This window comes from Polyodon spathula, chromosome 20 (genome assembly GCF_017654505.1).
Source record: "Polyodon spathula isolate WHYD16114869_AA chromosome 20, ASM1765450v1, whole genome shotgun sequence".
Classification (NCBI taxonomy): Eukaryota; Metazoa; Chordata; class Actinopteri; order Acipenseriformes; family Polyodontidae; genus Polyodon; species Polyodon spathula.
The window spans coordinates 5,291,130-5,304,658 of record NC_054553.1 but is presented as its reverse complement, the minus strand read 5'-3'; the positions used below and the strand labels follow the sequence as shown (position 1 = coordinate 5,304,658).

At 39.2% G+C, this 13,529-nt stretch overlaps 1 protein-coding gene across 1 annotated transcript in view; it reads right to left on the bottom strand.

The window, feature by feature from the left end:
- Nucleotides 1-13,529, bottom strand: part of LOC121295178 (protein diaphanous homolog 2-like) — a 385,994-nt gene that overhangs the window by 235,064 nt on the left and 137,401 nt on the right. The window contains 7 exon segments of the mRNA XM_041219584.1: nucleotides 1,137-1,292; nucleotides 1,294-1,360; nucleotides 1,362-1,453; nucleotides 5,104-5,121; nucleotides 8,454-8,558; nucleotides 9,917-9,981; nucleotides 10,823-10,941. Coding sequence (XP_041075518.1) covers nucleotides 1,137-1,292; nucleotides 1,294-1,360; nucleotides 1,362-1,453; nucleotides 5,104-5,121; nucleotides 8,454-8,558; nucleotides 9,917-9,981; nucleotides 10,823-10,941 — 622 coding nt within the window.

Below are 13,529 nucleotides of genomic sequence, written 5' to 3'. Positions count from 1 at the left end.
TATACATGTATGTACAATAATAGAAGACTTTAACGGATGTTGACCTGTAGCTATAACTATGGACTTCAACCTGGAAACTGTATATCAGACACTGATACTCTCACAGGACGAATGTATTTTTCTTCAGCTTCCCATACAAAACCAGACAGGACCCTTAGACCTGGTGTGCTGCACTTGACTGTCCTATGCAAAAGAAGAACTTGAGGAACCGAGAAACTACTGTATAAAACAATTACCTCAGCCCATATGTTCCAGCTTTGATATCGAAACAAAATGAATTGAAAGCAGAGAAACTGCCTGGGGTGCAAAAGACAGCATTATTAGTTTAGAGAGTATAAAAAAATAAATAAAAAAATCTTCACATTCACAATGGTACAGCGTGTTCCTTGTGCATGATTTATTACATTTAGATTTTATATGCAATGCATGGACAGGTGGCACGTGGAAATTGCAATTTGCGCTTATAGTGTATAACACTGTATACACCTGACATTTAAAGTAGGCCAGCATTAAAGCCACAATGTCTGACACTAGACAAACATTTCGGCTAACACCTTTATTCTAATACAGTGTTAACATTACCAGAAAAGTTTATCTACTTGATTCTCTCATAGTTTTATCTTAAAAACCCAACAGAGGCTCCTGAGGGGTGCATCCAGTAAAAGTGCTCCATGTGGAGTGCAGGATGTGCCCTATAGTCTGGGGATGGCAGGTTCGAGTCCAGGCTATGTCACAGCCGACCGTGACCAGGCTTTCCTAGGGGGTGGCGCACAATTGGACGAGCACTGCCCAGGTAGGGAGGGCTTAGATCGGGCAGGGGAATCCACGGCTCACCGCGCATCAGCGACCCCTGTGGCCGACAGGGCGTCTGTGGTTCTGCAGTGGAGCCACCAGATCTGTGTTGTCTGCCGGCGCTATAGGTCTGGTGGCCTCACTGTGGATCCGCAGTGCGAAAAATGATGGATTGACAGGAGCACGTTTCGAGGGACGCATGCTCCAGCCTCCGTTCCCAGAGTCGGTGGGGGGGTTACGAGCAGTGAGCCGAGGATACAGAGTAAAAAAAAAAAATGGAGATGACTAAATTAAAAAAAAAAAAAAAAAAAAAAAAAAAAGAACATAACAATATCATGCAATACCTTGGACCAGTTAGCTCTCTTCATGGGAGCTTCAGGCTTGTACACCTTCTTAGGCTTGAGTCCATAAGGCAGTTTGATAACAGGAGGTGGGGGGGGACCTCCGAACATGGGTGGAGGTGGGGGTGCCCCTGGACCCCCTGGGGGTGGCGGTGGGGTGTGGTGGTGGGGGGCGAATCCCGCAGTGGAGGGGGGGAGGAGGAGGGGGAGGGGGACCCCCTCCCCCCTGGGGGAGGTGGGGGAGGAGGACCCCCTCCCCCCCGTGGAGGACCTCCACCCCCTCCCCACACCCTAGGTGGGGGGTCGGGGGTGGGATCCTGCTTCAGCACTGGTAACCTAGAGAAGAAAAAGAAACATCCATGAGAATCCTAGAGCAGCTGTTTCCTAGACTGTGGGTATTAATGTGTCTAATATATTCATGTAATAATAATAATAATAATATGCAGATTTGTGTAACATTTAGAAAAGTGGCAAAGGGAATGTGTAAATGTCTTTTCTATAACACAGTGCTGGTAGAATTTAGTTAAATGCCTGAACCCTTAAAAATGTGATGATAATAATAATAATAATAATAATAATAATAATAATAATAATACATAAGAAAACACAAAACTACAAGACCTGGGTATTTCCAAAAGTAAAACTTTTTTAAATTTAAATTTTTATTTAAAGGCTGTTACATTTTTTCCCCTGCCCTATTCTGTTGTGGGATGATAAAAGTGTCTGCGTTTTTAGGCCAATCCTTTGCTCCCTTGGGCTCTACTCCCTGAGCCGTGGATGAATTTATATAAACGAGCAGCTAACATGACAGGCACATTTACAAGCATCTTTTTTCCTAACAGCGAGCCAAAGGGTAACGCTCAAAGGTACCATTATTAATATATCTCCACCTTGCGAACAGACCTGTGGATGGGAAACTAGGTCAGTCGACTAGTGGATGAGCTGGGTAGGTGACGAGACAGATAAGAAGGGCTCAGAGTGGAGTTTTTAAGCTTTGGAATGCTGTCTTTACTCATGAGATCAGCACCTCACTAGACAGGCAATAATGTGCAACATGTAATAGATCACGGAATGAAAGACGATATTTAAGGTTGCAAGATAGAAGTCTTAATGCAAGTGTTTGAGGTACAGGCTTTACACTACACACTCTAGTTGGTAAGTCTCATGAATAAGCAGTGTGTCTTGGCCCTGAAAAACACATGTACACTGAGCTGCTTGGTGTCACTCCAAGGAAGAACAGACTCTCAATGGATCTGAATTCAAATGTTGCAGCGTTATGGATGATTTTCTCAATTCCTACTCTACTCTCTCAGAGTGACTGGACCTTTTGGTTAGACATCCAGTTATATATCTTCACAAAGCTGTAACACTAGGTAAAGATAGTAAGTTTAAAAAATATCAAGATTTTTATATATATATATATATATATATATATATATATATATATATATATATATATATATACACACACACACACACACACACACACACAGTATAATTACAAACACAATGCATGTAAACATTAGTGCCTCAGGATTCTCATTTTGTTTAGGAAATGTAATGTGTCAGGTTTCCTGAACACCGACATATAAGAATGCTTACTCATCTGTCAACCTCTGTGTCACTGTGTTCCAGCTTCTTTTTTAGGAATAATGCCGGAGTATGAAAGCAAATTAGCATCATTTTCACTGGCTCACTGAATCGGTGAGGCAAGTTTATTATTCTACAGCGTGCCATGCTTCTTTGTGCGCCCCCTCCCCTGGCAAACAGAATGTTAATCAGCTGTTACTACAACCCAAAGGTTGTACATCATCTTTGCAACTGTTTCCAACCAAAGCGTGTTGGCCTTTCAACCTCACACCACAGAGTGGCTCCTCTTGTGTGAGCGTTTTTTTGTTTTGTTTTGTTTTTTTGTGTGTGAATTTGTGTGAATGCAAGAATAACACTTTTCGAAGAGCATTGCTAACCATATCCAGGCATTGATTGCTGGTAGCAGGAGTCAAAAAATGGGGCAAGTCTCTCTTCCTAATGGCCCTTTCCCGCTAATACATTAACTAGCTTGTTCATTTAGGCTCCTGATTAACAAGACATAGCCTTCAGCAAGCAGTAACTACCAAAAGGCAGCAAAACAGTTAACCCTTTCATAGGAGCAGAAGGGCACTACGAAGCAGAACTGCAAATAGGATTTCACATGCAATGATGAGTCAGGAAATTAAGTGGGAACTTAGCATACTTAACAAACCTTTCCTGATAATCAGAAATTGATGTTTAGCAAGCTTGTTTCTTTTTGGCACTTAAAGATATTAATTGGGGTATATTTTAATGATCTAACCAGGGGTGAGCAAGCCAGTCAGTGTTTGCTTTAACCATGTTCAAAATTGTTTAAATCGAACCAATTACATATCTATCCAAGTCTTACTTAATGCATTAATTCACCTATTAAACACAGAGTGGAATGACTCCTTCAGGACCAGAACTGGGCACCTGTTATCTAAACAGGTTGTCTAAATCCGAATCTAAAACACCCACCAAGAGTAAACTATGGTCTTTTTTATTGCTTTTGTTCATAGAACAGTTGACTAAGCTGTCATCTTGCATGTAGGCAGGTTTTGTTTATCATGGACTGGATATCTTCCTGAAATGTAAGTTTAGATGCTAAAGTCCTGTTAGCTTTATAGGAACTATACACAACAACAACAACAACTTTGGTTGTTAGTTTTCAGGGGATTTCCAACTCACCTTTCAGCCTTGGCTAACAAGGATTTCACTACAATTCCTCTCACAGGCTAACCTCTAGTTAAAATTACAGCTGTCTTTGAATTACAGTGATGTGCAAAAGCAAATGGCACACCGAGTGACAGTGTGTGCAGTTGTCAGACCACTAATGCCAGAGGATGCCTGTGGCTAACCCAGGGCAGGCTGTCCCAAAAGGAGTCAATCCTTCAAGCTGAAACTCAGAAGACAGAGAAGGGGAACTGAACTGGCATTTAACAAAATCACCTTCTAGCTGTGGGGGATTTCAACCTTATTTTGCATGGGTTTGAAGTCTTAACAGACTGCTGTGGCACACAAAAATAGTTAATTATTCTGTCTGTTCCTATTCCCGCTCAAAAAGCGGGAATTCGATAAAAATGTACTTATTCAAAACTAAAGCTAAATTTCCAGAAATATGGATCCGTGACAGAGGCAAGTTGATGGATATTTAGCTTTTCAAAGTGCTATACGTACTGTATATTGGGGGGACGGATGTAATGAAGATCGTCACTGCATAGAGGCTCAGTCCATTGCAGATGTACAGTGTGTGTATGTGTGTGTTTATGAGAGTTTGCACTAGTACATACAATGCATCAGTCAAAGTAAACCCCACCACCACTTCTGACAATGTCTTCTCTGCATTACCTGATCACCTGTTTACACTGCGTCATCTTACGTACACAGTTGTAGCAACACATGGGAACGTGTAACACAATAAAATAAAAAGGTCCTTATGTACCCTTTAAATACTCCAATATTCCCCAAGTTTTGTGTGGAGGTGTACTTTGACTTCTGTTTAAAGAGATATAAACTGTGCAAAGAAAGAGAGAACAGGTTGCAAAACAAACCAACAAAAAAGCTTGGGATCCAAAATGTGTTGCAATTATTTTACAGAATAACACCCACCTGTCCACCATCTGTTTCACATGCATTCTTTGGCACCTCTTTTTGCCTGCTTCTCTCAGTAGCTAGCTAGATAGGTATAAGACAGACACACAGACAGGCAAGGAGGCAGTTCAGACAGCGAAGAGCAGAGAATACAGTACATCTAATTCAAAAGGCAGCAGGAGGCATATAACGTTAGGAATAGGCAGGTAGTAAGCAGAAAAAATTATCAAGTAGGTTTAAATGAGTAGTGAACTATTACAAACTCCCATTCAGATTAATGACGTTTTTGTGGTTCCCTGGATTTCAACATTTCATACAGCAGTACAACACGAGAAATAACCTTTTCCTACAGTCAGGTGCTGTATTCCAAATGTACAGTACTTTCATTTAAGCTGTCCATACATTAGAGAATCCGCTGCAAAGCACAGCACGCTTCTCCTATGAAATATCTGCCTGTGTAGCAAAGGACTGCATAACATAAGTACGATAACTATGTTATTAATGGGAGTCAAACAAGATTTTCTAACTATTGACATCACTGAAAGCCAAGTGTTCTACTCTTTAAAACACTTAGCTGTGTTACTAAAAAAACCCAAAACAAACCAAAAAAACTATATCTCCCACTGCAAGACTTAATTTAGCTTCTGTGCCCAAATTAATTCTAAAAGGAAATTAATTTACATGGGAAGTCCACATTACAAAATCTGTCTTTATTTGAGTTTACATTCCCCACAGGCAGTGCAGAAAAGTGCTCCTTTTAAAATCTCAAAAAAGTAAATATTACATTTTATTTCCTTCTCTGCTAGTTTTTAGTGCTTCTGTGTTTCAATACTTTGCAACCTCATGTCCCTCCTCTTTATTTTAGTCAAACTGTTTTAAATGGAACATAATTGTGCATATTTACACAAAATACAAATGTTGCTGTGGCAGTGTGGCAGAGTGAAAGCCCTGCCAGGGAGAGGGTTAAATTCCTCCCCGCAAAAGCACGTGAGGATGTGGCTGGAGCTGTGAATTGAATAAGAGATTAAATGATTAATTAAGGCTCCAGCCATAGGTGTATACATAGGGTGATCATGGGTGTTAGTTTAGAGTTTAATGATGGTGAAAGGACGGTGCTTGCTGGTGTGGGGTTTGTTTTTTGATGTGTTGTAAGTGTAAATAAATGTGCCTAAGCACTTAACTGCAACGTTTCTGGTCTCTGAGTCTCCTTGCCAATGCACCCCATCACAGTTGCTTACAGAATTGCTAGTAAAACATATATGTAGTCTACCAGCTATTATATTTGTATACTATCTTAACCTTGAGCACAAAAAGAGTACATCTAATTAAATAAATGGAATTCAATATTTAAAGTCTCCGAGACCCGAGTACTGAATCCCTGACTCTAAATTAATTTAAAAGCTCATCTTTATTGAGGTACACAAAAGAGTACACAGTACACATGTGATGGTGTTAACAAAGTAACGGAAATACGGACTACTCAATGAGAAAATGCACCCACTCTGTTTATTCAACTCCAAAATCAATCTGTATTTTTAAACTGAATGAGACCTTTCTGTTTAAACTGCAGCTGCCCCATAATGTTGTGCTTTTGAATTGCCCATTGAAAAGGGTAGAACGCCACTCTGCTGGCTAGATGTTTGTGATGCAATCTTCTTATCACAAGCTGTCCATCAATTCACCAGAACATTTTTTTTCTAAAACACCCATACATCTATCACTGGTGACGATTTGGTCCTACTGTAACTTCTACTATTAATTTAAGTAGATTACTTGTCTGTGAATAACATTTACATGACTTACACTAGAAGAATGCAGACAGCAACTGAAGTAAATGTTATTTTATATTGCTGGTAATTTGTGAACTTTAAGAATAGCAAAAACATTGTGTACTATTTAAAGTATGACAAAGTGCAGAATAATACAAATGTAGGCTACACAGCCACGATTTGTGCGTTTATTGACTGGTATGAATGGTATACTGAATGACTGATTGATATGTATATTTAAATAAGGTGTTAAAAGACATGTATTACAGTAACAACTAAATGAAATGCATCCCCTGCCCTATGCTACCTCGGGCACACCACTTCACCTAGTTCTAAACCAGAGCTAGATTTGATTGTGGAGGTGTTTTTAAGCCACTCTGGCTGTGCTAATGTACTGTGTTTGACTAAAAAGACATGGATGCAATGCAATGAACAGTGAATAAGAAGACCAATGAAAACAACGAGGATGCACGGTGAGTGAGGAAAAGACAGAGAGATACAGACAGGTTACATGGGGGGGGGGGGGGGTCAAAGCGTTTGCAATGAGTGAAATTCCCTTTTCGGAATAAGGTAGGAAAAGTGATGGACAGAGCAGTGTTTAACTGAAATTGAGTCGTGAATATGTGGAGCAGCTGTTGGTATGCAGAGTGAGTGATGAGTGAGCTTCACGTAAAGACCTGGTAACAAGTGGTGACAAAGGTCCTTACTGAGATGAACTGGGGAGGAAGTGCTGCACACAGACTGATTAAATGCTTTGTACTGCGTGGCTGCACCGCATATTCCACTTAGAAACACAAACCCCAACATACTCCAATAGCCATACAGAGCTGACTGTTTTGTTTTTTTTAACAGAATCAATAACAAGTGTAACTTAGAAGGCAGGAATTGTGACAGCAGCCACTTTCATTGAGTAAACCTGTTGAAGGTACTGTGTGGGTCATTGGCTGGCTGCAACATGGGGCATACGTATTATTTAAATGTCTTTCTTTTTTAAAAGCTCTCTTGGCTAAAGAAGCAATATCATATTTCAACTGAAGGTTTTATCTGCAAAAGACAAATTTAATAAGAGCAAAAGTAAACTGCCGCTTTGTCTCCAAGCAGATCAGACCATATACAATTGGGTTAAGCATTGCACGCATTTTCTGTGGTTGGTATATCAGATTTTGGGTTTTTGGGGGTTTATTTTTCTTCATAGGAAGAGAACAATGTAAGCAAAGACCAAAATTGTAAGACAATATCCCTAGTTTAATAATGCAATGCTGGGAAACTGAAACAAAATAATTTCTAATAAAGAGAGTTGCTTTTTTATTGTTCATTTGGGAGTTCACAGCCTGGCTCCCATTTCAGTTGAATGATCACTACTGTATATTAGGCTCTGCAAATACCTTGGGATTAACACTTTGTCGCCTAGCTACTGAAATGTATCTGGACTTACATTCATAGGGAAAGGGCAGGGAAAGGGGGCTCACTCAAAAGGAAACTTCAGACAATATCACTAATTTGAAATGCTGCATCCTGGAATAGACTGCCTGTGGGGTGGGTCATATGGTGCAGCAAGACCCCTGGACAGAAATTAAGTCCCAGGAAATAGCAACTGTTAATCTATAGGATTCCACTTTGACATTTGCGTAACCACCCCCCCCACCCCCTTTTTTTTTTTTTTTTTTTTTTTTTTTTTTTTTTTTTAAAGTTGCTTGTGCTACTAACAAATGCTATTATTATTATTATTATTATTATTATTATTATTATTATTATTATTATTATTATTAACACATTATACTTTAAAATTCCCAAATAAAAGTTATTGGATGCAATCTAGTATTCAGGTTTTCCAAGCAGACACATTTTTAGAATGGTAAGCAGCAGTCCTGTGTAATGACATGAAGTCTAGATGTTATATTCCCATTACCTGGGCCTGCAGTGTCTGGATCTGTGCTTCCAGCTCTTTGACTTTCTCCTCTTGTTTCTGGAGCTCAGCCTGCGCCTCCTGTCGAGCTGTGAACTCTTCATCAAACTGCAACGATCAACACAACAAACACACTCATCCATCTTTACACTACATTAAATCATCTTGGGGCGGTTTTAAACAGGACAGATAATGCAATATGATCAAAAGACTTTCTTTACCCCTCTCCCCTATCCGGTTGCTTGCTTATTGTGCCCCTTGGTTTTCATTTTCAGTGACGGCCCCAACCTTGTGACCTGCGTCAAACCAGTGTTTTCCCTGCCACCTCAAGGCTCCCTTCTCCGTTAACATGCTTGGTGGACACCTGAAACATTCCCTGACATTTGCCACAGATGACAGCGCTTGAATCCTTTCATCTGGGAGCTAAATCTGCCCTTAACAGTTGTGTGCTTGCTTGTTGCATCCATAGCTACTATCAGTTTGTGCAGAAATATTATCTATTCCATAAGCCTAATACCTCCCCAGGGGGAAAAAAAACACCACTTCAAAATAAGTCCATTAACTAATTTCATATGTGTATTACAGGTATTTAGCATGAACAAAAAATATATAATTGGGAAGCCAGCTAAAATAAGGAACAACTTAACGTAAGAGATGGTATTATTAATTAATGAAAGACAAGTGATAGAGTTACTGTATCTTAAAATTGGTACACTGCATTTAACACATGAACTGTTTGTTTTGAAACTTACTTTAAGCATTAAATACTATATCATTGTAAAGGGTGTAGTTATGGAAACTGTATTATGAAATACTGACTAATTCTTGACCCATGTGCTTTAGGTGTTGGAGACAACCAATATAGCTTAACAGTGCATAGTTACTTCAGACTCCAAGCCAAGCGTTTCCAAGGTTACCCAAGTATGTAAACGTAATGGCTAAAAACACAAACTGGATTGTTTTTATTTTTTTTTGTGTAGAGGGGGGGTTGGTAATAGTGAGGCTTCTTATGCCACCCCCCTTCAGAAATCCAGTAGCAGTCTTTTTAGAATCAGCTCCAGTGGTTGAAAAAAAGGATACATGTACCAATACACATTTGCCCTCTAAACAGGGAAAGGAAGAGAAGCATTTTGTTTTATTTTGGTTTGTTTTTGTGTGCATGTGTCTCTGTGTGTGTCTCTCTCTGTCTCTAGGAATCACTGACATTGCGAAGAGTGGTCTAAAACATTTAGAGATTTTGTCTGCTCATTTTGGAAATAACTCTATGAGGTACAACAAATAAGTACAATAGTCTTGGAACATCAATATTGATCCATGTAATACTGATACAGATCATGTACGTATGCTGCCAGTTATTGATCAAAGCAAAGTGATCAATATTCTGTCTCTGAGCTTAGGAAAAAATATTTCGATTGGGATGTATTCATAGAATACCAATTGTCTGAGCTGAGGATTAATAGCTTTACCTTTTTGGAAAAATCGGATGCCTTTTGTTCACTTGCTTCCACTTTTGCTTTATCCACACACATATCTGTAGGGAATTAACAATAAATAAATACAACACATAAATGAACAAGAGCAATACTATACAATACTTTGTCAGGCTATATCAAACAAAAAGCAAAATGAATATGCATATGCATAGAACTGCATTTCACTGCTGAGATCTGAATTAATAAAGCAGGTTGCAATAATAATAATAATAATAATAATAATAATAATAATAATTGTTTTTATTATTCTTACAGATCACAGTATGCATTTCCTAGCCCATACATTTCTTTAAAAGTCAACATCTCCTTCAAACCTGCCTATGCATTTAACTGCATTTTAATAAGAAGTCATTCAGCTGCTCTGGTTGATTAGATTAACAAGTTTACCTTTAAATTAAAGTTATTAGAATTAAAAAAAAAAAAAAAAGAAATAATGCTGTGAAGATTTTAAATAATCAGCCAGTAATTAATATCGCATGTACTTATGATTTAATTAAGCCAGCTGTGGCATACTTTAGAACATATGCTGCTGGTTTGCAGCTCTTTAAGCAGATTTTTTTGGTAAAAATAAGCATGGTCATCACTATTCAGTCACTGTGACAATATCCTGTAGCAATAAAAACCTTGGATAGGGCAGAGCAGTGAGTGCACGAGGATGTTTGGAGGTACCAGGGACAAGCCATCCTCTGGACCTCAAACAGAGTTGGACTGTGCTGTTGACAGGACTGCCTTGCCCAAATATAGTTCACGTGTAAAGAAAAGGAATGGTTCGGTAGCAGAGATCTGAACTTTAACAAAGACACCGGAAAATAGCACTGTCACTGTCAAATCCAAAAACCAAGGTGTCCTTAAACCACCTCAACGGATCTGAAGACATACCAACAAGGTGAGTGAGGTCAATGTCCAGCCTCCCTCGGTATGCAAAGTCAGGGTCCATCCCACTGCGGTGAAGCACGACCTGGGAAACACATTCTTCAATCACCTTGTAGTACTGCGGCCTGCAGGGTAACACAACATATTAAAAGGCAGCGGAGATCCTGGAAAAGGGTGAAGGTGTGCCAACAGAATCAGCCAGCAGTAACCAATGAAAAAGAAATTGAAAACATTGTGTAATGTAAGACACAGACAACTGTACTGTGACTTATTATTGGCTTCATTTATTTATTTTCATTTTAATTACATGAACCTCGCTGGAAGCCAAAACCAAATTTTAAATTCTAAAACATAATTTACACTTAAATAACTTTGTTCAACTGTATCATTTTTTATCATCTGTATTTTTTGTACGGTAGTGGAGAGTTTGATACCTGTGACCAGTACTATCTGTTTCCAAGATTCAGCATTAGTAATTTTATTTTACAGTGTGCTCTAGTGTGTTTAAATGAACCAGGTGCCACTGGTGGACAGCATGTACTGTACTTCCCACTGGGCATTTTCAAACAGTTGCCCATACACAGAAATGGATTTAAACCCAGGTTGTGTCTTAATGTGCAATATCTTCTTTTTTTTCATGATTAATCATGGACTAAAATTATCAAAAGGCTGAACATTCTGAACATTATTCACTTTTCTAGCTTGATAGAATTAACACACTGCCCCAGGATCTCCTGACTCTTAACCATTTTCTGGAACCACGGCCACACAAGCTTACTTATTTGACTGACCCTCATTAAGGCATTCACAATACACCTATGCTATCTACTGGGCATCTAAAACATAACAGTTCAATAAATGAAAACTACAAGGGTGGAAATTGGCAAAGTATTAGGAGTGGGTACCCTAAAAAGAGGAATTATTACTTTGAAACTAGGTGATTTTACAGTCAGAAACCTTTGTATAAGTCTATTTTCTAGGTATTTTTAAGGGGTCTTAAAAAGGGGGGGGGGGGGGGGGGGGTTGGGAGCAACTTAGGGGGGGGGGGGGGGGGGGGGGGGGGGGGGGTGTGGGGTGGGGAATTATACACCCGGTGTGACTTATACACAGTTTTTTACGGTAATTAAAAGGGTTTCTCCACAGTTTTACTAAGTAGGTTCAAATTACATTAAAATATGCCCAAATGCGGACAAAGCTGCTGTGCAATGGGAGTCTTATTGCCATCTGTGACACACACTTAAACTCTGGGGCAGCTGAACAACAAGTTCTGCATTAAGAGCACTGAGAAGTCACTGAACTCTGCAGTCATGTTTTCTCTAATTGGAATTCAGTGAAGAGCCACAGTTTACACATTTTAAAGCCATGTTCATTCATGTTCTTTTCATTTTTTTGAAGCTTAGATCAATCTAAAAAATAAACAAAAGACCATAATATCAGATTCATATTTAAATTATTAATTTATTAATAAAAAAAAGATACTTGTCCATCTAAAAAACAGGAATCAAAATCAGAGGAGATAGTAAATTGCTATTAAACCTTTAGTGTGAGATAACACAGGTTTTCAGAAGTACATCGGTATTGTACCAAATACAAAACCATTTCTTTTAAGAGCAGTACATCAATGCCCTCTGCTCTATATGCAATATCTGAAATGTTTCAGCTGAAATACATTGTGTAAGGTGATTATTTAGCTGACCTTGTATTAAACTCTGAAAACTGATATTCAGTTTAAGGGTCATTCCATGCCAACTCAACCAGTGCCGTTGCCTGTCCATCTCAGATTTTCCTAGAAAAATTCACCTGGGGGGTTTCAGACATGCCGAGTTCAGAAATGATAGCCACTAAGAAAGGTTTTGCTTCATTTGGTGTCATCGTAACAAAAAAAGTCCCAAGTCCCACACAAGTTCATTTCCCCTTGGCTCCAAGCTAGTACCAGTGGAAGCATATACTGTTACTTTTTCTTCCACATCAATCCTCAGAGAAGGCAAAATTGAAGAAATAGCCAGTTTGGATAGAATTATGCTGCACTTTAGCCTCATCAAGTGGCCATATGCAACGCTTGAATGCATGACAAATGCAACTTCAAAAATCTGCAAAAACTCCAAAATCCCTGGATAACAACATATTTTGCTTGATGCTGTTAGAACTCATGAACATCTACCCAAACATATGTTTGTGTAATTTTTTGGCGTCCCCCCACCCAAGTTATTACAGCCTAAACTTGGTACAAATAGCAAAAATTCAGATTTCAAGGGGGTTTAATGACTAGTGGTGGGACTTGAAACCAAATGTTTTTCCACAGAATTTGAAAGACTGGTACCTAAGGGTCCTACAGCAATACTTACATTTTAGGACCCACATCCCCTACAGGGTAAAGTTGCCCCTCATCTGGCAATTTGACAGAAGTGAGAAGGGTGTTCCTAGTATTTATTTATTTTCTGAAAAGCCCTGTTCAATATGAGTAGATCGAGGTGCTACTGATGATGCTAGCATCTAAATTGCACCCAGGGTAATTTTTCTGGTCAAGGTCCCTTTCTCACTTTAGGTTGCCCTTTGCAAGGTCACAGGTTGAAGGAGACATTTAAAAAAATGAACTCAGCATGTAAGAACATCCGCAGGTGAATTTTTCTAGGAAAATCTGAGATGGGCGGGCAACGAAATGTCCCTTTTCTGGCGTGGAATGACCCTTAAGCATCCTGAGACATCAACTACC